General features: G+C 50.4%; 1 protein-coding gene across 9 annotated transcripts in view; it reads right to left on the bottom strand.

Annotated features, from left to right (window-relative positions):
- LOC106144037 overlaps positions 1-24,505 on the bottom strand; it is a 31,348-nt gene extending 6,843 nt beyond the window's left edge. Inside the window, exons 1-8 of one of the 9 annotated variants that reach the window (XM_026781092.1) lie at positions 24,395-24,505; positions 21,768-21,886; positions 19,332-21,556; positions 19,113-19,224; positions 15,503-15,603; positions 15,205-15,427; positions 6,899-6,982; positions 1,871-6,583 (exon numbers count right to left, since the gene is read on the bottom strand). In XM_026781092.1, coding sequence (XP_026636893.1) covers positions 6,565-6,583; positions 6,899-6,982; positions 15,205-15,427; positions 15,503-15,603; positions 19,113-19,224; positions 19,332-19,359 — 567 coding nt within the window. In that variant the 5' untranslated portion in view covers positions 19,360-21,556; positions 21,768-21,886; positions 24,395-24,505 and the 3' untranslated portion in view covers positions 1,871-6,564. Of the gene's footprint in view, positions 1-1,870; positions 6,584-6,898; positions 6,983-15,204; positions 15,428-15,502; positions 15,604-15,707; positions 21,557-21,767; positions 21,887-24,394 lie in introns of those variants that run through there. The other 8 variants (XM_026781099.1, XM_026781105.1, XM_026781085.1 and 5 more) reach the window with 8 other exon arrangements.
- Between the last annotated feature and the right edge of the window lie 346 nt (positions 24,506-24,851).

The raw sequence follows: 24,851 nt of genomic DNA, 5'->3' as shown, positions 1-24,851 counted from the left end.
ACACACACACACACACACACACAGAGCAAGCATTCATATACATCCTACAAGAGATACAGAGGTCAGTCCCAGAAGATCCTTGCCCTGAGCGGGCTCACAGTCTAACAGAAAGAGGGATGCAACATGAAAGATGGAGGCCATGGTAAGAACTAGATGTAGAGAAGTACTTGAAAAGGCTGGAAAAGCTGGTCATGCAAAGCCATTAGTCGTGATGTCATTTGTGACATAAACAAAGAGATGATCATGCACCAGCAATGGTCAGATGGATAGACCATGATATCATAGCCATCCAGTGGACCCCCAAACAGGGAGGTGAGAGAGACTGTGGAGCAAAGAAAATATGGACAAGATGTTCATTGTCACAGATGGGAAACACAGAAAAGTGGAAAATGCCAACGAGACTTTTAAAAAAAATGGATGGTCATTAAAAAGAAAAAGAGTTCATAAGAGAAGAATTTGGAAAGCAGAAAGATGAAGCACATGAAGGGAGGAATGAGGGGGTGCTTCCCCCTGCTCTGAGTTACACATCTTTACACTGACACCTTCAACTGAGAAAATACCAGGGGCTTTGGCCCACCTGTCCGAAGGATGGGCTGGAGGTCATGGGGGAGCCTAGGAGAGCTGTAGGTCCCCATATCATCAGGGGAAGACTTGTGTAGTGTGCATGAGTATCAATCAGAAGACAAAATTTGCCTTGTTTTATCATGTCTAAGCTAGCCCTGAACAGGCAGAGGTGCTGGGTCCACGACTTGGGAGCACGTGCAGACCATCGTCCCTGCCCATGTACTGTGTCCTGGGGAGCTCTACTCTGACTTCCGGAACCCCAGAACTTGAGACCCTTACAATTCCGGATCCAATTAAGAGTCAACGACTCCAAACAGCTGAATTTCCACTTCATTAGTCCCAAGGTGACACAGCAAAGTCACCTACCCAAGCCCTTATGCCCTCCAAGGCAACAGTGGGTCCCAATGGCCCAAAGTAACCCAGGATGCTCCCTCCAAGCTCCTGCCATGTTGAAACAAAGCCTCCCTAGAGAGCCAGCCATGCTGCCATGTCACTGCCTTCAGCCTGTCGCCACTATGTGGCCTTGCCCTTCTCCTCACCTGACCCCACACCTGCCATCTTGCAGCCTTGCCCAACTCTCTAGCTCCTGCTTAGAAGTCACAAGCATGCAAAGGCCCTCCCAGCCTCCTCCTTCCGAGCATCTCCACCCACCCCTCTCATCTCATAGGGTCACTTGGGCTTCTCTGGGCAATCTTCAGGAGCCAGGTCAGCAGGTGTTCCCAGGGAGGATAAGCGCCGTGGCAGAGCCTGGAACCCCAGATTCTGATAGAGCAGGCCAGCAGACCCCTGCGGCCCCAGCTCCACGTCAGGCCCACGTGACGTTGCTCACGTGGCCCAGACACGTGGTGCTGGGGGCACAGAAGGTGGCTTCTGACACGTGAAGTCCCTGTCTTCCATGATTGGAGGCTGTTGCCATCTATCCAGGGCCTACACTAAAAAGCTAAAAGTGGAGAGGGAGCGCCCATCTTCCTTCTTCAGCCAGCTCCCTTCAGCACATCCTGCCTGCAATCCTAGAGACTGTAGGGGAACTCTTTGTCCTGGGGCCCTTCTTCCTTTTTGGCCTCTCTGACCTCCAACAGCTCAGGGGTAGCAGCAGCCCTGCCCATTCCACCTGCCATGCTCTCTTTCAGCTGGGCCTGCACATGGCTCTGACCAGAAACCGCTTGCCATAGCCCATCCGTCTACCCTGTTCCCAGGTCTGCACATGCTCCCTGCATCTAGATCCCGCCAAGCTATTCCTCTCCTGCCTGGGCACTTGGTAAGAACCAATTTTTTTTCATGTTCCCAGTAGGAATTAAGAAGCCAAAGGGGGTTATGACTCCGTTTTAATTGAAAGACACAAGCACACAACATACAACTGTGCAAATCTGGTCCATAACAGAGAAAGAAAAATGAACAGAAGCAGAGAGTCTCAGGGGACACCAGAACAAACAACTCTCCGAGTCTCCCCGATGCAGCCCATGGGGGCAAGCGAGAAGAAAGTTTCAACATACAGTACAACGAAGGCGCTTTTTGTTGGTTACAGAACATATCTTTCAACATCCTAGAAGACAGGCCTTGAAACGGGCTCCAGGGGTGGCATGTCTAGGAGCTGGGACCCAAGATCATGTCTGAAAGCCCAGGACGAAGCAGCTGCCAAGAACCCTGCGCTGAGATGGAATAGCGCCGCCTGGGTACATGTCAGAGAGCTGCAAGAACAAGCACCCTAGTGCTTCTTGGAGCTCAGGCCTTCCAGGTCCCCCTCACCGCCCTGCACCAGACCCCGAATGTAACTCACACGCGAGATGATATGCAACAGGCAAGGCCTCCTGCCCCCTGCCCTCCTCCTGCCCCTTGGTTGGCAAAGCCCCCTCATAGAAGGCTCACAAGAAATCCTTGCCCAGGGAGGGGTCAAGATACCCACTGGGTTTCACATTCAACCTTCTGCAGGGCCCGGGCCTAAACCCTTCCCACCTATCTATATCTATGGATAGGGCACTGTGCAAGAATGTATCTTCAGGCTGAGGAAATGACAGACGATGAAATGGCCCATACAACCAGGAAATGGCAATGGTGGTCCAAGCCTTCCTCAGTGAGCTGCCCCCAGCCAGTTAGGCTGTGTGGAAGTGGTGGGTGGTTGGCCAATAGCTATCCATTACCAATCTCAATCAGTGCTCAGCACGGGCTACCTCCTCCCTTTCCTTGCCTTTCCCCTCTCCTTCTTTTCCTTCTATATTTTTGCCCTCTTCTCCTCATTCACAAAAACCTTCGTTAAGATTTGATCCCTTTGGGGACACCAATGGCACAGCTTTAAATGAACCATAATCGTCAGATCTCTGAAGCCCTCTCTTTGCAAATCCAAATCCCTCTTTCTTTTTTTTCCAAGTTGTTTGCTATTCCTTCTCCCCAATTTTCTGCTGTCTTTTACTGTTCCTGATGGTCTCATTTTTATCAGCCTGGGTGTGCAGAATGGAACAAGGCCCGCCCAGCCCAGCCCGAGCCTCCACCCTGTCTCCCATGTCTCTCTTCCTGTCCTTGTCCTTCTTGTATCTTAGTTTGAGATTTTTTTCACCTATTAATTTCCTGTGAACATAATTGTATTATTCAAAATCCCACGTGCAGAACAAACATCGCCTCCCTCATGTATCTGTGCTTGCAATCTTCTTCCCTGTGTCTGCTCACCTTTTACATTTAAGTATTTACTGTTATTTATGGCCCTCCACTGCATGTATTTTATTACAACGGAAGGTGCTTTCTTGTTTGGGGGCCATGGTGGTCTTGGATTTTTCACACGTCCTTTGAAAGGTGTAATGTATTTATCTGTTTAAGGACTATGCATGGGAACTCATTACCGTTTCTGTCCCGACAGCCTCTCTTAATCACCCATTCATCATGTTGCTTGTTTTATTATCTTTCTCTCCTTTTTGCATCCTTTTTTTAAATTCTCTCCATTCGCTCTCCCCATAAGAACCTGGGACTGGATTACCTCATCGATCTTTAGGATTAATGAGACCCTCATTGCTAATCCTCACGGATCTCTCTCTTGTGAGGCTCCCCATATTGCTTCCTCTCATTTCCTCCTCTTTCATTTTCTCTCCTTGTGCCTTTTCCCTTCTCTCCTTCTCCTTTGCATCTTTTTACTAAGGGACCTCAGGTGCCCAGCATAAGATGAGCAAAACTCCCATGGGCAGCTCCTTTCTGGCTGCTCTAGCCATTTCCATTTCTAATTCAGTCATTCGTGTACCCATTCATTCTTTCTGTCACTCTTTTATTTCAATATTTATTCTTTTATTTATGGACCTCAGGTGCACAGATTTAGATTAAGCATGATCTGAGGGTCCCAAGCCTTCTCCGTATGGGTCTGCCTGCAGCTCTTTTGTTCTTTAATTCCTTGTGCTGACGCTTTGGTTCGGGGGGACATTTAGTTATCTCAAGAGCCCAGTATTGAATTAATCCTAATTCTTGCTGCCTCTCTCTCCCTCTCAACCCTGTATGGCCCTCTCAGGCACATGTCTCCATGTATATTCATTTATGCCCAACCTTTTCATTGTGTCTGTCTGTCCTGTCTCTGTTCTATATTCCTTTGCACAGTCTTAGCTATTACACGGTTTCAAGTGCAGCATCAGTTCTCGCTCTTCAACTTGCTTCTTTTCAATATTTGTTTTTTTTTAAATGGGTAAGTCTCCACTTCTATGATTTAACACACTCAACAGATAATATGTATTCATCGTATTTAAATACTTAGCTAATAACTGCTTTTTCTCCTATGTGTTTGTCCATCTAAATTATTTTCAACCTTTTTATCCCTCCCTCTTCTAATTTATCTACCTCTTTGTTCCCCCTCCATCACCATTAGCACCGTCATCGTCGTCATTTACAACATCGGGGGCCATAATTGTGTTCTTTGTGTTTGCTTTTCTGCGCTGAGATGGAACCCAGAGCTTGGCACATGCTAGCAACAGCTCAATCCCTGAGCCGCATCCCCAGTCCAGGGCCTCAATTTTGAATTAATATGGATGACTTGTGTTAAACAAGCCCTCTCTCCTAGACATAATTGTCCCCCTTGTTATCTTCTGCGCGTCTTTTCATTTTTCCCCCATCTTATTGTTACTTCCTCCACTCTTTCGCCCTTTTATCCTCCGGGAGATCAGATGACCCTTGGGCTCTGCAGCGCCTTCCCCCTTAGAGTGAATGCCAATCTTTTTTCTCATTCATTCATTCGTGCACGCAGCCATCCATTCGGTCTTTCTTTCTATTTCAATGCTGGTTTCTACCCTTCCAGAGGGCAGGTGCGCCTAATTGGATACATCATAATCTCCTATTAATGGGCCTCCCCTCCACAGCCCCATTGAAGCCCTCCCTGACATATTGATGCCTGAAAGGTCTCTTGGCTGGGTGGGTCATTGTCCATCGCAGAAACACAGATGGGAATTAACCAGCCTGCTGGCCCAGCCTTCCGTCCCATCCCGAGCAGGGCTCTGTCTTCTATCTGTATTCATCTACTGATCTGGGGGCACACTGTTACCTTTTCTTCTTGAGATAGAATTTACATTTCTTTCCTGGCCCCGCTCCGCACTGTCTTTCTCAGCTACATAAGCTGCTGGATGAGAGCCACCTAAAAAGTCCTCCTGTGACTTGCACAGCCCCCTGCCTCCTTCTCATTCACGCACTCACATCTCCCACCCTGCCTTCCTGCTTTCTTTCCTTTTGTCTCTGCTAGTAGAATTAGGTGTTCAGATTTTGAATCTTAACTCTCCCATGAAGCTACTCATCTGTCGGCCTAATGGATTGTTTTTTCTTCTTTTTCTTCCTATACTACCTCTCTGCCTTGTTACCACTTTCTATGTGTCCTGGCTTCCTCCCTTACTGTCCCTTACCCACCGTGGGGCCAGGGTGCCCAGATGAGATTAACTAAGCAGCACCCTGATACCAACCCATCGGGGGTCTCCATGCATCGTCCCGCATCCCCTTTTGCGTTGCTGCTGCTGTTTATCCTTTTCTGTTTGTTTTCTTTCTTTCCTGCCTCTTTCTCTCTTGGATCCCATCATCATCCAACTGTTCATATTAAGGGGCCTTGGAACCTTGGTGTTGGTTTAGACAGTTCCACGTCTCCTTCCTTCTTTCATTTAAGATTCCTTCTTTAATTAAAAATGTCTTAGGCCCATGCTGATCTGATACCCGTTTGTATGGGGTCCTATATACATATTGGCGTGGCACTTTATTAATTCATATATTGTTTGCCTAGGACCAAAGAAACTGAATGACGGCTGTGTGTGCCTATCCTGACTTGCTCACCTCATTTCTATACCTGTTTGTTTCTCTATTCCTTCATGCTTGATTCCCCACCCGTCTAAATGTGCGTGTTATATGATGTAACACGCACCAGGGAGACAGCCTCCAGACACAAAACCCAGAGCATTCACGCCCTCCCACCGAGTTAACCACCGGAGTATGCAAACCCATAGCCCAGAAACAAACACAAATGGCAGATGTGGAGCAAACACAGCATATGTTCTTTTAGCCCCAGATTCTCCCAGGGCTCACCCCTAGACATACAAGCAGCAGATTCGAGACTAGGGCCCCCCTTCCCCAAACCCCTTTGGCAGGGTAGACACTTCCCCTTCTGCCCCTCTGGGCCCCAGTGAATGGCCATCCCCATGAGAAACCTGTTTCAAGACCCCAGAATACATCAAGACACAAACATGGTACAGTCTTCCCAGTGGGAAACGACAGAACAGAGTTCATTTGTAAATAGATGGCTTTGTCTACAGCAATATAAAAATATTTTGGCCTTTCAAGACAGATACAAAAGAAAGTCCCCATTACCATCCCCAAGTGTCTCAGTCCCAAACAATAAAGAACTTGAAGAGGTTTAGATGGAAACTTTGAAGACAGAAAACCTGCCCATTATGTTTTCCAGACATTTCCAGGGGGTGAGCTCAGGTCATGGAGGCTTGAAGCCTATTTGAGAAGCTGGTCCCTCGGTCTGCATTTTCTCCTCAGCCCTTTGAAGGCCCCAACTCACAAGGGCGCTTCCATCCTAGTCAGTGCAAGAGCCAGAGGGAGATGCCACAATGAAAGGCCCATTCATTTGGAAGAGTGAAAAAGAAAAAAAAATTCTTTGGGGGTCCCACACTTGAAGCTGCCTATAGAATTCTTTTGAGACAGACAGAACACAAGGCGGATGGAGGCTCCCATCTTACAACACAAGCACCAGGTCAGCCCTCCACTTGGCTCATTGGGCAACCCCCTCCCACCTCCATCTGCACAGGCTGCAGCTTGCCTGACAGGGTACTTTGGGCAGAACCCCCACCCCAACAGCCCCAAGTATGCTCGTTCTAATCTAGCAACTTACGATTTACAGTTGGAGGGTCCTGGAGGCACGTGTCCGTGTCCGTGTGTCCAGGGTCCCACGCAGGATTCTGGCTGATGACTTTGGCTAGAATCAGAAAGCTTGCAGTCACAGGACAGAACCTCACCCAGGTCAGGAAGTAGAAGGTGGGTGGTAGAGGGTGGCACCTATGCCAGACGCAAGGATAGCTTAAGGTAGGAACTCTCGGCTTCTACAAACTTGAAGTCCACGGAAGCAAGCATCTCTGTTTAAACCACTCACTCCATGCTTATTCTCTTACCAGTTACCTAAGCACAGATGGGGCAGGTACCGAGAGCCCTGGTACTAGACTACGTGGGGGGCTCTGGGCTGCTATTTGGAAAGCAAAGCTTTATGGCCACTGTACCTAAGAGACACAAACTGATACCTAAGTGCAGTAGCCCAGTCCTCCGCAGCAGGGAAAACACTGAAAACACCCTAAAGGTAGGGCACAGGTTATGCCCTGGGACGAGTCAGTGGGCCAGCAAGACTCAGTATGGGCCAAGCTGGATAGAGGGCCCTGTGGCAACTGGGCAGCCACCTCCACACTAACCATGCCATAGGAATACAGCAAACCCTGTGGAACACCAGAATGCCATGTCTTTACAAGGCGAGGATTCGACTCAGACTCGAGATAAAAGTTGGAGATACACAGAGACAACTAACAAAGGCCATAGGAAGTATGCCGTAAGACAGCCTCAGGACAGGACTTTATCTACTACTCGTGTGTCCGTACTACCACGGAGTGGGGAACAAATGTGCAGTGTGAACACAACATGGTAACAAAACGGGAATGAAGATTGTGCATTTTCTCTCTGTATTTTTTATTTTAATTTTATTTTTAAGATAGGCTCTTGCATAGCCCAGTCCAGCCTCAAATTTGCTATTTAAAAAAAAAAAAATGACCTTGGGTTTCTGACCCTCCTGCCTCTACCTTCTAAGTGCCGAGATTACAGACATGTGCCATCATACATGACTCTATGCTGTGCTGGGGATTGAACCCTAGAGCTTTTGAAATGCTGGAGCTATATCCCAACCCCAATAATCAGGGCCTTGATTGTCTACAAACTCAAAACTGTTTAAAGAAAAAAAAATGACTTGTTAAATAAAACATATTTTAAATGAGTTAATTTTTAAAATGTGTTACTAGATTCTGGTAAAGGTAAGATAGACAAAAGGGGGCCTGCATGGCTGAAGTGGGGGTCAGGATGGGAGCAGGAGGACAAACGACTCTTCCAAGCCCCTTTGGGGACACATGGAAGGAAGCAAGTGCCACAGAGGATGAGTGTGCGAGGCTGGAGGCTCCTGGGAGTTAAAACGACCATGAGGTGACTGAGCATGGCAGGAGCTCTGGGATGTCACAGGCCACAGGACCTGGGAAACACCTAGGCTCCCAGGTACCTGCCCTGCTAGTCCCAAGAGATTTAGAAAGGAGGAAGCCCTGTCTCTCCCTACCCTATCCTTACTTCAGCCTCCATAGACAGGCTCCCCTACTCTCAACCCTCTGTTCCCAAACAAACAGAGCTGAAGCACCCCAAACCCCGTGTGCAGGGACACACCTGGTATCTCTAAGCCTCCTGCAAACCGGTTGCTTCTCTGACTTGTGCTACCCAAACATAACCTCCCCATAACTGCTCGATTCTGTGACTTAAAAAGAAGAATTCACAAGAAGATCTGGGTGACCTTGGGATTATCTGTCTATCCAACCATTTACTATATACTACACACCCCTATCCCCATGAGCCCTACATGGCTGGGGTGGTCACTCATCATAACCCTGGTCCCTAGGTGACAATGAGACTCCAGACCAAGAACACACAGCAAGACCAAAGATGCTGCTATTTCCTTGCAAGAACATGAACTGGGGCCTTTGCCCTGCTACCTGTTTCAGTCTGCTTTGTTTTTAATGGCAGTGGAGTAATCAGAAGCAGCCCAGGGCATCTGGGTTTTTTCTTGCCTCTCCTCCAGGCCCCTGTGGACCCTTGGTGCGCCTGACTGTCCTTAATGAACTCAGCATGCAGACCCCAGGCTGCTATGCTAGCACGTAACCCTGGCAAAAGTCATGCCTTGGTTTAAAAGCTGCGTGTACCAGCTCCAGGTCCGCCGTGATGTATTAATAACACAGTGTGGGGCTGGAATCTTAACAAATGTCAGAAAAGCTGCAGAGATGAGTCACTGTCTGGAGCCAAAGGGAAAAATGAGACCTAACAGAGTCCACAAGAGCCAATGTCACACGTGTTTGATGGAAAACGTCTTAAGTGCAAGCACTGAGCTCACGACACACATAGAAAGTGGTGGTGGGCACACTAAGTGTAGCCCCCCCCACAGCTTAACAGGATTAGGACATGCTAGCTCTGCATCTTGAATTTTTTCCTATTTTTTCTGAAAAGTTTCTTTCTTCCAAAGGCATACAGGACTTAATTGATCTAGCTTGTCTTTCGTACAATATCTTACTGATGTTTCAAACAGAGAAAACCGTCAAAGCACTATTTTTACTAAAATGTTGACTTCAAGAAATAGAGTCTGCAGTTACACAAATGATCGGCCTTCCCTGCTCCCTACCTGTTGGGAAAATACTACCTTCTTACAAGTCCCCCTGACAAATGTAAGCTCTTTGCAGAGCTCATTTCCTGTTCCTTTGTTGAGACCCAGGCCCTGGACATTACGGGCCCATTTATGAAAATGGGAGAGGTAATTGGGACATCTTTTGAAACCATGTCCCCTTCACTGCACCGGGCCCTCATCAGCCCTCTAATTTTCTTTGGTCGGGTTACAGAGGATGTTTATATATGCCTCTTCCTGGAATTTCACCTCTTTGCTTCAGGAGTGGGCAATTAGAGAGAATTAGGACCTATTTGGTACATGTTTACCCTTAATGGATAGAAAGGCTGAGGCAGCCTTGGGAACACAGTCTGCCAGTCTAATTGAAGCTGGCAATTTTTTGATTCCTTATTTCAGCTCGCAGGTATTGTAGCAACCAAGGTCACAAAACAAAAGCTGTAGTCCACCATGGTAATAAGGGGTGCAGACTGCCAGGTCTGTGAGCTATGGATCACCACGCTGAGGCCCAGAGACAGACAAACACGGAGATGAGGACACAAGGGGATTGGCAGCAGTATCACTCGCTTTCCCACAAAGCTAACTCGGTGGCTTCTGCAAGAAGTTCTTCCCTGAGTGGGCCAGGATGCCAACAGGGGTGATGCCAAGTGCCTCTTGACCAAAAGGTGCACAATGAACCACTTGGGACAGCGCCACTGGGGCACACCCTCCTGGCAGAGAAGCCATGGGTCTAATCTCACTACACAAGCGATGCTCTCTGGCCAGGGGAGGGAAAAAAAAAAAAGGTTTCCCAGCCTGGCTTGTGGCATGTTCGTTAAATAATTCCCTGCAGCAAGTAATCCCTTCACTACAGTCTATGTGGCAGCCCTAGAGACTTTCCCCCCAGTTCAAGAAATGGCCTCCAGTCTCCAAAAGCTGTCAGTGAGGAACTAGCTAAGGTCTGAGACCCTCTGACCACACTGGTCACTCAGGAACCCGCAGTCAACTGTCCTGCAGCCAGGCAGAGTGAGACTAGACCCTCTGAAATCTCGAGCCCCTTCATCTCTGAAGCAGGGGACAGCAGACCTGAGGCCACCAAGGACCCTAGTGTGCCGAAGACCCAGCACTCGGTGCTTAATTCCAAAGGCCTCAGATGACTACATGCCTGCACTCCCCGTCTTAAGGGTGGAGAAGCGATGACCCCGAAGGCTGAAGTCAGCCACATCAATAGGCAGGGTTGACAAGGGGCTGGATTCAGACATCTATTCTGAGCTCTGTCCTTTGACCATCTTGACAATTCCTAAGGAGCAGGGGGTGGTCTACCAGGAAGCTAAGAGAGACACAAAGTGGCCAGCATGGCCCTCTGCATTCTCTTCTCTGGTCAGACAGGCCCTGTGCCTGTCTACTGCCTCCATACCTGCTGATTACATATGGTACACTTGGGCTCTGCTCTCATTTTACAGACAGAGAAACTGAGGTTCAGAAGCCATTAGTCACAAAGACACTAGCCATAACTGAGAACCAAGACCCTTCCTAGGTGGGACTTTTGCCTTGAGCTAATCTAGGGCAGTAGTGGGACAAACCCCTTGGCAGGGGACGTTGGTCTGTCTTCTTCCTCTCCTTGTCCCTAACCATACACACCCACTAAAATACCTCAACTCAATTTTAGATCCCTACCCCAGTTTTCTAACCCTGGAGGGAGGGCTGTCTACGCACCCACAGGACAACCCGGAGACCGTGCTGGAAGACAAAAAAGCCACACAGCTGTGGTCCCTGGGGGATAGCGAAGACGTGCTCCGTCTTTGGCCCCTCCACTGTCCTCTTTCCCCAACTTCCCGTTCTGCAGTTCTATCCCTTGGCCCCATTCTGTCTCTAAAGCATCTTTTGGGCATTGTGCCCAGTATGATCAAATTCTTGCCTGTACTTATCTTATCCTTCTATCCCAAGAAACTTATACAAACCTAGCCCTGGGATGGGCAAGCTCAAGGGTCCCCAAGGTCAGAGTGGGTGGATGGCTCTGCTGCAGGGGTCTGCTCTTTGGTCCAACGCATACGCAAGCACACACACACACACACACAGAGGAGAGAGACAGAGACAGAGAGACAGAGACAGAGACAGAGAGACAGACAGACAGAGAGACAGAGGGGAGGGCACACAGGCCCCTGGGGAACACACACACACTCCATGTCGGGTAGGTAATTGAGGTTTTCTTCTTTTCATCTGAAAAAAGGGCACCTTCCATTGACAGGAGGCATTCACAGGACCTGGGAAACTCATTGGAGCTAGCTCTCCCAATTATCCCCAGGTGACTGTGCTCCACAGGGCTCCCCCACATTCCTTTCTGCCTGAGCTTTTGTTTCCAGCTGCAGAGGCCTGGGAGCTCCCAGGCTAAGAGTCTCCTCCTTAAGCCCTAGCCAAAGGCTCTATTCACTGAGAAAAGAGAAGGCCAACTCAAGGTGGTGGGGAGCCAGGCTCGGGCCCCACTCCCAGGCTAGGGGAGGGAAGACCTCACCGGCTGCAATTTTCTCTTAAGCCCAAAGAAATTAGAGAGCAATTAAGAAAGTCAAGAACTGGACCCTCCACCCCTGTTCTTGCCTTAATTAATTCCTCTCCCACACACAGCCTGCTTGAGTTGGGGGGGCGGGGCACTGGCCTCCATCACCTGACACCTGCCCTACACATACACACAAACACACTGGATTTAGGGATGAAGGGAGCTGAGAAAACACATGTGGATAATGCCCCCGAAAAGCTTGGCTGAAGTGAGCAGACTTCCGAGGCAGGCCCTAAACACTAGACTCAGGGCCAGGGGATCCCAGAAAACACTAAACATTCCACATCAAAGATAGAAATCCAGGACCCCTCGTCTAATGCTTTTCTCCCCTGTAGGCCTGTTGCTGTGTGTCTAGGTACCCAGGAGGAAACACCATCAGAGGCTCCTCATAGCCCTCCCACAAGGTATCCCTAACTCCCACCTGACTGACTTTTCTGTCACAGTGGCAACCATGGCCTGCAACACAACGCCCGCTTTTCTCAGAAGACTAGAGAGCCTGAGGTGTCCGGGAGCGGCCAGGGTTTACTCAAGCAACACCCACCCAGTGTCTCTCTCCCTTTCAGAGATCCTGTGCTTAAAGTAGACCCGGTTCTCCTAGAATTTTCCAACTTCTCTAACCAGGGATGGGGGCCCAAGCCCTGCTTCTTTCTTCTTTTGTCTGAGATGGGATGGGGCTCAAAGCAGAAGAGGAGGGATTGGCTCTTGAAACTTATTCACAGCCTGTGAAGTTCCAGTCTCTTGAGAAGAAACCGCTCTCAGGAGAGCTCCCCCCCAGCCCAGCTTTTCCAGCTTGGCTCCTTCATTGTCCTTCACTGTCTACTGCCCTTTACCCTTAAGGACCTTAATTTGTCTCCTTCTGTACTCCCTTTGTGTGACACCGTCTTCCTCCTCATTAGCCAGCTCATTAAAGGATGGGCAGACTGGCCTGCTTTGCTGTTGTTGTTTCTTCATTTTTTCCAAGAAGTCAGATTGCTCATAAAAAAGAACACATTTAAGCTACTTCATGTAGATGAGCGAATAAGAAACATATGTGTCATGTGGCCCTCGCGTCCTGCCAGGTTTTGACACCATCTAGAGAAATGTACTTGCGAATGCATTTGGGCTTTGAATTGCAAGTATCAGGAGCCCCGAAAACTACAGCTCCGACGAGCAGCTTGCAGGTGGGAATGCAGAGGCAAGGGCGGTCCCTCCACAAGTAAAGCACAACTCCAGCATCCCTTTCCTGCCCACCTCAGTGGTAGATGGAGAGGCACTCCCACAAGAAACCAGCATCTTTTCCCACATTCTATCCATGTGGAGTACTAAGTGAGGGCTCCAGGGAGCTAACTGCCTATTACCATGACGACTGACCAGAGACCACCTCCCATCTATCCACCAGATGACAAGGTCCACTCTGTTGGCAACTAGGGCCTCACTTCCACCCCTTGCTGCTCAGGAATTGCCCAAAGCATCAAAAAGAGAGAGAGACTTTTCCTGATAAACACCTTTTTTTTGATTCTCGTAGTGCTAACATCTCAGCACTTCCTAAGAGGCTATTCTGGGAGGCTGCTGGATTATATTAATTGAGAACCTGGTATATGCTTTTATTTCTTTTTAACCCTAAATCCCTAAAAGCTGTAGCTGCCTGAGACTTTGTTTCCACAGTCTGAAATATCAGGCAATCACAATGTATATTCATATAAAACCTAGTCTTGATTAAATAACTTATTCCAGACTTCTGGGAGGGTAGGTAAGGATGGTTGCAGAAACTGGGAGTCTTCTAGGATAAGGGGGCATAGTGGTCTCATGGTTGGGTCTGCTTGGCGTCGCCTTAACCTTAGCCTAACCCCTTGGCTCCATCTCCTCTAATGGACAAGCCCAGAGCCTCAAGCCCTTGGCTCAGCTAAGGCTAGCTACCCATTGGCTTTGTCTAAGCTCAGGATTTGATGCCCCCGGGAGCCAGCATCCTGCCCTGAGCAAAGCTCGCCTCCCAGCCCTCCTCGCTAGCCACGTCACCATGTTTGCTGGTCGCTCAGTAAATGCCAGCTACGGAGTAAATGTCACAAGACAGAGCCTTCCTGGTGCCCTAGGCACACACTCCCTCCTCTCTACAGCCTGCTGGGCTCTCTGGAGAGGGAAGACAGTCAGGCAAAGGCCAGGCCTGGGTGCTGGGTCCCCTCGCAAACTGCCAGCTTTTATTTAATAATAAGATCCTGTCCTGTTTCCACTTCAGGGGGGAGAAAGGCAGAAGTGTAAAGAAACCAGCTGTGAATCTCGTTTAAGGAGAGAATATCATGGGAGCTGCATTCAAAAGCAGAGATACCAAGGGGAAGGCAAGGCTCACAAGCAGGCTGACATTTGGGGAGCAGTCTTGAGGCAGAGACAAGGTGTTTGTTCAAGGCATCAAGAAGATAGCAAGAGGTCAAGGTCAGACCTGGACCCAGTCAGTGCTCCCAATGTCTCCCACTGCCCCAAGTGAGACAAAGCAGGACCACACTCCTCTCTGAGCCACTGTTCACCGGAACCCACAGCCCTTTGTGTAAAGTATGGTCCTGCCCTCCCCACCATACAAGCCTTCAACATTCTACTATAAGTAAGAGAGCCACAGAGAAAAAAAAATGATGAAGCTTTCTGAATCTTCTCCACCATTACTGATTTTGTTATTGGGGGTGAGGAAAAGAAAGAAAATCTCTTTAAAACCACCATTTCATTAGAGGACATTGTCCAAGCCCCTTGTGCACAAGGTAACAATTCTGCCGGGAAACAGCGTTGCCATGGCTGGAGGGAGGGAGGGAAGGAGGGAGGGAGACGTCTCCCACCCAAGGTGGATAACCACCTGTGTCCACATATCTGAGTGGGACAAAGGCTATAGGTGTTGGTAGGAAAAAGCCAAAAGCTTAAGGATTCATACAGCGAACATGGTCAGTTGTTTTGATTGTGTGCCTACTGTGTGTTTTCCCCTGGCCATTCCTAGGAGCATAGACAATTGGTAGTCTGCCCCCACTTACCGTCTCTGGTCCCTGCTAGACAGCGGCCAGGATGGAGTGGCGACAGTCTCGGCTCCAAGCAGAGTCCAGGCATCCAGGCATCCAGGCATCCCCAGGTTAATGTGAGAAGCTTGGTTAAGGTCCCCGCTCCATAGATTAAATGTACTCTTTGAGTGAAGAAGTGATGTCATTGAATTCTAACGATGTTGTGTTTGTCGACGAAAAAGACTCACCCTGATCCAGGAGGGTGGCATGTCGTGAGGGCATGGGTCCTCCTGCTAAGCGCCGTGGGATCCTCGCGCTGGGCGTCCTGGGGTCCTCGCGCTGGGCGTCCTGGGGTCCTCGCGCTGGGAGTCCTGGGGTCCTCGCGCTGGGCGTCCTGGGGTCCTCGCGCTGGGCGTCCCGGGGTCCTCCGTCCTTTGCTCTTCAGCCAGTATGGCTGGTGCACAATGCCAGCTTTGGGGAAAGGCAAAAAATTAGAATTTCTATAAAGTGAACAACCTGAAAAACAGAAAAGTTACCTGTACTCACACGCATGAAGACACGCAGCGGCCTCACCTGCTCTTCTGTGGAGATGGGCGGCTCGTAGAACCTGAGCATAACAGGAAATGGCACAGGAAGACGCGACAGGCCTGGATAGTAGCCCCCAAAACAACACCAGGTCAGCAAGGGGCCTAGGAGGGTGGAGCCATGGACTCTCGGGGACACAGTTGTGATACACGTGGGCAACACCCACCAGGGAACGACGACGACGATGATGATGGGTCTCCAGGGCCAGCGGAGTCATAAACCTGGTTTAAGCCCCTGATCACTCAGACCCTGGAAATCAGTCCCACCGGAGATGAAGAACCAGGCAGGGATTGTCCAACAGGCACCAGGAGGCTGCTGGCAACTGAGGTAACACTGAGTTGGGGGGCACAATGGGACTGGGGACCTGGTGGCAAGGCTAAGGGCAGCCTGTGGACCAGGTTAGCCACAGATGTGGGTTTAACACCGGAAGCCAGCCCGTAAAGAGGAGGTACGAGTGGCTAAGACCCGAGGGAGAGGGTGGAGTTGGATGAGCCCAGGGACTGAGGCATAGGTTGGTGTTAGGGAAACATCATGAAGAAAGGCTATGCAAGCAGAATACCAAATGGGTGATGAACCCAGGCGCTGTAGAAGCAGGGGCGAGCCAGCAGGTAAAGAGCAGGTGGGCAGCCAGGCAGAGGCGGGGCCTGCACATGCTCTCTGAAGGCTCCTAGCATTGGGACACAGTCCCCAGCCGATAGCTGGGGACAAAAAGGCTGGACTGAGTCCCAGGGAGAGGAACAAACTGTGGAAAGGGCCCAAAAGCCTCAGACCCCCATCAAACTCTAGTGGGAGAGAGGGAGACCTGTGTGGCCAGGACCGGTGGCTCATCACAGCTGTTCCTTCTGCGTTTGCCTCAGCCCTAAGCTGCGGGGGCTAGTAGCCCATACTCAGCCATGAATGGGGAGGGAGGTAGAGAGGGGAGCAAAGCCCTGGGGGTGGGCAGGTCTCCGTGAAAGCGGAGCAGGCAAACCAGGCCCACCCCATGCCCTCCGAATGCCCTCTACGGAGCCAGAGACCTCGGCTCTGGCTCCCAGACAACCCCCCAGCTTGCCTTCCCTGGGAAGCAGAGGCCATCAAGGGACAAGCTAGGTGGCAGGTGCCAAGCCCAGGGCCAGGACCATGGGCACGCTCAGTTAGGATCAACTGTTGGATGACAGAGTGAACGCGTGGATGAATGCAGGTGCTCAACAACAGGACCCCTTCAAGGGGGGCCAAGACTAAGGCAGGTAGTGAGTAGGATCCCTTCAAAGGGGGCAGAGACTAGGGCAGGTAGCAGCTGCTCCCAAGTCCTGCGAGCCCCTTTGCCCCCACCCTCCACCCTCCGCACCTTAGCTGCCCTGGTGTGAGAGTTGAGCCCGTCCATTCGTCCACCTGTCCCGCCATACATCCCACATACTCTTACTGAGCCCCACTATTTACCGGGTTGGTGCTGGGACACCCAGAGGAGGAGGGGGTGGCCTAGGGGCACCCCAAAAGGGCCAGATCCAAATGGGAGAGGGAGGGAGACAACAGAGGAAGGCTGAGACAGAGAATGGAGGAGGGGGATGGGCAGGAAAGGCAGAAAAAAAACAGTAGTTCTCAAAGAATGGGGGGCCAGGGCTTTTCCTGCCGCCTCCCTCCGTTCCTTGCCCTCATCTCCCTGGCGTCCTACTATATCCTGACTGATTCCATAGATGTTAAGCCCCCAGAATACTCTAGGTCTCTGGGTCAACTCTGAAGCCAGTCTGGATGCCTGGGGTGGAAGCAGGGGAGGGGGGCTTCTATATCCACAGAAGCAACCTTGAGGGTCCCTAGAAGTAGAGTGGGGGTAAAAAGCTCACTATGCTCAAGCAGGTGGCTAGCTCGAATCCTCCCTTACAGGCAGCCTTCCAGAGCATTAAGGGGTGGTCGTGTTTAAGTTGTTTGAGGCTGTTAAGTTTGGAGGTTCCTTACACAAAACCCCGATGACCTAGGACTGTCAGACACTGGGCAAAGGCCCTAGCATATTCCCTAGTTTCTGAGATACTCCCAGACTCCTAGAATATCAAAAGTGGCTTCAGGGACCTATTATTTTACTAATGGATAGATACTTGAAATGGGGGACCCTGGAGACAGTGGAAGCAGTGCCAAATGTCTCCATATTGTGAAGAGGGGGTTTGTGTGTGGCTCTTGCAGAGGCCTCAGTAGTCACCCTGGTCCCTTAGCTTCAACTCCTTAATATACAAGGTGGGGACCTAATTTGGACCCTCAATGCTACAGAACCTTTAGCCAGTGTACCCACTGAGGGAAGGAGGGATGGAGTCCCCCTCCATGGGGCCTGAAACAGGTCTGAAAATTGCTGGGGGGGAATGGGAAACTTGGCAGGTATGGTCAGTGTGGCCCTTAAATAGCTCCTTCACCTTGCAGCCTCGTTCAGTGGGTCTTGCCCTGGACCAGGGCTGAGATTCCAGTGAGGACGGAAGCCTACACACCAAGTACGGCTTAAGAACCCCAGGCCCCCTACCCCACAGCCACCAGATCAGCTCATTATGGGAATTGTGTGTTTTTTCCTTTGCACACAAAGAGGACTCCTTAGGATATCGATATTGGAGCCCGGTAGCTACCTCATTACTCTGCAGCCTTTTCCTTCTACAAGGCCCAAGATTAGCCCCATGTTCATTAAGGAGAAAGGGCAAAAGGTAGAATAAACCTTAAAGAAAAAAAAAACAGTCAGGGGCAGTGGCGGCTCTACACTGTGGACCAGCATTCCCTGAGACCCTTCTTGTACCTTGAGGACTTAATCACAAGTCCCGGAAGGCAACGGGTAGAGGCAGGAGGTGCAGAGGTTAAACCTCAGAGGAACTCAATACCCTTGAATGGGGCAATGTGATAGGGAAGTTTCTTGGGGTTTGTCACTGGGTAATCAACTTAAAAGCTTCCTTCTGGTTTTCTCTTCTAAGCCCAGGCTAACCTAGGAGTGAAAGCTTTTTCTAGATGAGGGTTGGGTAGGTCTTAATGTTCTCCAAATCCCCTCCCCTTGCTTTTGCTGTCTTTAATGCTCTCTTCCCCCTCTCTAAACCATTCCTCCTTGCCTTTGCTGTCTTTAATGTCCCCTTCTCCCCCCTCCTCTTTGGTCTTCTCTGTGGGAACCTAACCAAGAAAACTTAATTGTAACTTAAATTGCATTTGCTCAGGAATATCTAATTTATTTCCCCTCCAGTCCCTCAGCTATGGCATCTGAGGCTTACCTGGTAGAGCTCACCTGGCCTTCCTGGTGAAGACCATTAACCCTATTTTAGCCAATGCAGCTTGGAAGAGCTGTCTTACACTGTCGTCCTGGTATTAAGTGGTTGACCTGAGTGAGCCCAGATCAGCCAACCTCTAGGCAGCACTGCCAGCTGGGGGTATGAGGCAGGTCTGGGAAACGGAGAGGGCTGGGAATGCGAGTTCCCAGGGAAAGCAAGAATAGTTGTGTCCATGAAGCCAGTGGTGCAGAAAGTAGAAGGGAACCAGAGCCATGAAGCCATGGAACAGGAGGAATGGAGATGCATGTGTCCTTGTGTCCAGCCAGGCTGGAGTCGTGCCAAGGGTCAAGCTACAGAAAAGTCTTTACCTGCGCGAGAGCCGTTCGATGGAGAAGAGCGGATCAGGAAGCAGTGGGTTGGAGGGGAAATTGGAGGTGAGGAAGGAAAGCAGCGAGTGTAGACAGGCCTCGAGAAGCCGGGCTGTGAAGGAAAGACAGACAGACACTGGAGTGGCGAGGAAAGAAGACAGGAGGATGTGGGGCTCCAGGTGGGGACAGCAGAGTCAGGAATCCAGAGGGAAACTGAACTGGAAGTACAGGCTTGACACAGGTCCATGTCCACTGCTAGAACGGAAGAGGGTCATGAAGACAATGATGGGGAGGGGCGCCCATTCGAAAACCACTTGGCAACCTCTGCTTCCCTGGGAGATGGCAGGCCGGCCCTGGATCAGGACAGGGAGTTGTGAGCATCAAATGAATGGACAGTGGCAAGAGAAGGACCAGGGTAGCCCCTGTATCCCTGTGTGCTGAGCATTAAGGATGGAATGGGCAATGGTGAGAGCCACTGGCCACTCTGGAAGATGAAAAGGGTTCCTCCTAATAGCCTGGATTAGAGTGGGTCTCCGCCCCCTGCATTTGTCAACTTCTAAGTCCTCCTCCTGCCTCTATTTGCCTCTAATCCAATCAGCCCCTTTCAGAGGCCTGGACACTATTGTCCACTCCAAACTGGGCTTCCCTAAAGCAGCCCAGTTATTTTTTTGTCTTGTCTGGACAAAACTCGTTGGTTTAAAAGGCGACCAAAGAAAGTGCGGATAAAATGAGGGTCCCAATTAGCCTCAAAAAGAGGCTATTCTCATTATCTTCGTACCTCAGCCGTAGCCTGGTGCGCCGGGCACATGGTCAGTGTCTCAGAAAATGTTTGTTGAATTAATTCTATGGGTTTTTTTTTTAATTCTGGAATTTATCTATTCAATACAAATACACCCAGCACCTACTGGGTGCTCCCTATTGTGAGCAAGAATAGGACCAGACAGTGGGCAGTAGGGACAGCCTCCTTGGTTAGTAAGTATTTTTGCAATTTCATGCCAGTTTCTAAAGCACTTTCTTGTGAGTTACATGGTTTGGCATTTGGTCTTAAAAGAACCCTATTGGATAGATGAACTCGTTTTCTTTTTTTTTCTTTTTTCTTTTCCTTTTCTTTGTTTTTTCTTTTCTTCCTCCCCTCCCCCTTTCTTTTTTTTTTCTTTTTTTTTAATCCCTATAAAGGTGTGAAAGGAACTGAAACTTGGACATTAAGTGACTTGTTTAAGATCATACCGTTACTAACAGATGAAGTCAGCACATGCTACCAGACTTGGGACACCCCCTCCCCCAGCAGCTCCCCAAGCAGCTCCCCAGCAGCTCCCTTGGGAAACTAGGATTTCAGACTTTTTACCATTGTGTCTGGTATGAAATAGAAGGACTCTTAGAAGAACTTTAGGCTGAGGACAGAGCAGGGAACCATCAGGGGTAGCCACAGTGGCACCCAGGTTCAACTCTGACCCCATCTCTTGCCAACAATGTGGCAAAATTCTTAGTGTAAATTTCAGTCCAGCCCACGAGTGAGGCTGGGTGGTTCTCCACAGGTTCTCTTTCCCACCTACCTCTTTAAAATCATGAAAAGTCAACGCCAATTCACCCCTCTCTAGACATGATGCCTCCCCACTTTGCACACGCATATCACATAGGAACAACATAGACACGTTACAATAGAAAGTGCTCTGGAAATGGCCACACACGTGACTCGAGTTCCTACTCAAAGTCTCCCGAGCGGCCTGCTGTCTTTTGGAGCCCCTACCTGGTGCAAGGAGAGCCCTGTGCAGGGGCCGCGGGAGGATAGATGAGATGAGTGAGAAGAGCTCGCGGGTGGGAGGACAGCCACCTTGCACACCTTTCAACAAACACTGCTGAGGGGTCTGCCCAGCCCTGCCTCAGGCTCTTCTGCATCATTTAATTCTCACAACACCCCTAGGAGGTTGCTCCTAATGTCCCCGTTACCCCCAAATGAAGGGATATCTCCAAGAAGGTGGGTGAAGGGGGGGCATGCCTTTGGGGGTCAGCCACATGCTCATTCATGAAGCACCGCACCCCCACCCACGGAGTTACCAGCACGATGCTGGTGGCCCCTGGCCCAGGTCCCGCCTCCTGAGAGGTTCCCAAAGGGATCCTTCTGCTCAGGACATTGTGAGGACAACATGGTCAGTCACAAGGGACGACCTCCCTTGGGGAGGGAAGCACTCCAGTTCACTGGCAGATGAACACAAGCAGAGACACACAGGGAAGGGCTCAGATTCAAGGCACAAGCAGAACAGAGGTCGGAGGTCATGACCAATGCCCCCTCACTAGGGCGTTGGTTCAAGGCTTGAACCCAGAGGGAGGCTAGATGACCACTGCTGATCCTCTTTGTCCCTTGTCCCTCAATGTTCTGGTCCTGGGGGTCCACAGGGGGCTGCTCTGTTATGCTGGTGGGTTCCAGGAATCCATGCTCCTTGCCTCTACAAAAATCAAAGGTTAGAGAATTCACTAAATGCCCAGGTATAGGTGTTAATTATAATTTAAGCCAATTAATTAAAATTACAGCTAATTATTTAACATTTAAAATTGTCTTCAATGCCTAATGGGTCTGGGGGTGAAAAGGGGGAAATGGGCTAGGGGAGTCTGCTGTCCATATGATGTTCAAGCAAATTGAGAGAGTAGCTGTGGTACCAGAGGGTAGAGATGTTCATCAGGTATCGCCACAGGTGCTTGAGTGACAGCTTGGCATCCAAAGAAGGCGGTCCCTGAAGACTGGGGTGAGCGGATGATGTCATCCCTGAAGAGAGATCCTATGGCATGGGAGGGGGCCATTAGAAACCATATTGAGGACCTCTACTGGCCAGAACAGGAACAGCATAGAAGAGGAAGGGAGCAAGTGAAGGGAAAGGGAAGGGAGGGGAAGGCTTAGGAGGAAAGAGGGAGGGGTATGAAGGGAGCAGGGAGGAGGAGCAGGGATGGGAGGGAGAGAGAAATAAGGGAGGGGTAAGAGGAATGAGGAAAGTGGGTAGGGGAGGGGGAGTGGGAGGAGGAAGGGAGGGAGGAGAAATGGAAGGAGAGGGAGGAGGGAGAGAAGTGGGAGGGGGAAGAGAGGGAGGAAATGGGAGGGGAAAGAGGAAGAGATGAAATGGGAGGGGGAGAAATGGGAGGGGGAAGGAGGGAGCCATGAAAAGGGAGGGGGAGGAGGGAAAGGAGAAGTGGGAGGGATGAGGAGGGAGAAATGGGAGGGGAGGACAGCAATGGGAGGGGTACAGATGAGTTGATTGACAGGTCACAAGTGTTAGCTGAATGCGCATGCGCAACTCTAGCTCCAGGCTAGCCGACCAAGAACCATTTGTACATAGAGACCACTAGGGGGCGCGCGGCCCACACCAAGAGCCCAATAGCGCAACCACTTGCGGCGCCCCCACTGGCGCCACAGCGCAGCTGCTAGAGCTAGGATGACGTAGGAGGGGGGGGCTGCCCAACAGGTTTCAGGCTTGAAGGGGGGGCATAGCTCACACCAGCCCATCTTTCAGGGTCGTTCTGCACCCCCATCGCCTCTCCAAGCTACCACAAGCCAGAGCCATTTTACAGACATGACGCAGCACCTATTCACGCGCCTAGGAGCCACTTTGTACCACAGCCAGGGCAAAGACCCTGCAGTAAGAGGCTCCCCCAGACCACAATTCTACATCTGATACGTGAAAACAGAAAATTGCTTCCCACCATTTAATTAAGCATAATTAAAATCTAAAGACCCAGTTCTCAATACACAGCGCACTCATTTTTTGAGGTCTTCAGCTATATGACGTATATGCCTCCAACACCTTTCTCCCCAAAATCTTGCCCCCATTTACCAAGCCAAGTCTCAAGACCCCTAGGGATGATGCCTAATTAACATTTTTGCAATCCTTCCTCTTCAAAAAGCCATACCAGAAACGAAAGACCCCAGAAAACGAAAATTAATGAAAATAAATTAATGTGCGTCAACGACACCCCAAATCACACAACCACTGCAGATGACGCCATCTCTGCCCTTTGCAAGTTATACAGGCGCGCCTCTGTGAACCCATCAGTCTGTCTCCTAACATGTCCCTTTAGGTAAATGAACCCTCAGTTCTGCAGCCAGTCTCGCGCCCGACCCCCACCTGCAGAAGAACAAAGGCCACCTCCCCTCCTCTTCCCTCCCCTCCCCACCCCGCCCCCCCAAAATTCCTCAGTGCCACCAGCGCCCTCTTGCGACTATCAAAAGAACCTTCTAGAAGCCTGCCACGTAGCAACCCTCTGGCGCCCCCCCACCTCCAGCCAGCCAGCCCAAGATGGGGAGGGGGCGGCCTGGGGGGGCTTAACGGGGACAAAGGAAACGGCAAGAGGTGATTTATCAAAAGTCAAAAGCCTTCAACATGTCAGAATCTTACAGCGACCATCATGCGCAATACTGAAAAGAACCCTGCCCCCAAATTCCCAGCACGCAGATCACCCCCACAGACACACAAACGCCACACACCCCCTTTTCTACATGTCTGTCTTCCTTCTTCTCAGGCGCAAGGATATGGGTTTTTTCTGCCCCAGCCCACCCCCTTCTTCTATTCTACCTGCGCACCCCCGATTCCTTGACCCTAGCGTCAACTGCCGCCTCCCGTATGGTGATCTGGGGGGTCTCCAGGCAGATTGCCTTTAACACCATCGCTCCCACAGTAAAGGGGGCTCCATCGCGGAGAAGCAAATAATAACGGTTGCAATTTTATTTTTCTCTGTATTTTGCCTGAAATCAGATCTACACTAAACCTGGGTTTGGAATCGCTGGTGAACCTCACGCCCACGATTCACCAAGAACCTGGCTGACGACTATGAGAAAAAGATGGCTCAAGACCCTTCTCTGCAGGTACCTTCCCCCCCCCCAATTCAGAACGCATCGCCGCCATGTCTCCCACCGTTAACGCAATTCTAAAGGTGGCTTTGAACCCCAAAAATCAGGCTTTTAGACCCCAGAAACCGCAATACGAGGAATTTAAGAGGGGAAATCTCTGATTACTGCTGTTATTCTTAATCGGGGTCTCTGCTACATTGCCCACCCTCCAAGGCTAAGTGAGAAAGGAACCCTGCCGCCCCCCCCCCCAGGAAAATGTGCCTTACAATCCGCTTCCTGACAGAATTTCGTGTCGGATGCTGGGGACCAGGCTTAGTAAGAGGCTGCCTTCAGGAGAAGGTCCCAGCATCGGCCTTTCGGCATGTCCAGGAGGACAGAGCCTGGGCCAGAAGGGAATGTCGTCTTCATTTTGCACATCCTTTTGGGTAAAGGATGGCCAACCACTCACCAGGCATGGGATTCTCGTGTGGGTGTCCCGCTCTCTGGGAGAGCTGCAGCCAAGGCCAGCAGAGCCGAGGCGAGCTCCATCCCAGTTCTTCGCTATCTGCACTACGGCTGCCTGGGTGGGGTTTATATAAAGGCGCAGAAGGGGTGGTCTTTGACGTCAGCGCATTCTGCTGCAATGCGCTCATTTCTCCAAAAGTGATTGGCCGGAAAAATGAGCCCCCCAGATTCTATGACAAATTGCTGTAGTCGCACCCAGACTGCAGCAAAGAACGGAGGAAAAAAAAATCTGCCGCAGTGCCCCTGGCCGCCATGACCAACACCCTGTGGTCGCAGATGCTTTTTCCCTACATGAGCCCTGATCATGGATGGAAGGGCGATTTGTAGACACAAAATAGGGGGAAATCACCCCAAATTATGGTTTTAATCAAAAAAAGCCAAGAATAAAGGTGGGGTACCGG

The sequence above is a fragment of the Microtus ochrogaster genome, chromosome 1 (genome assembly GCF_000317375.1).
Source record: "Microtus ochrogaster isolate Prairie Vole_2 chromosome 1, MicOch1.0, whole genome shotgun sequence".
Classification (NCBI taxonomy): Eukaryota; Metazoa; Chordata; class Mammalia; order Rodentia; family Cricetidae; genus Microtus; species Microtus ochrogaster.
Note: the sequence above shows the minus strand (reverse complement) of the source record. Positions and strands in the feature narration are given on the sequence as shown.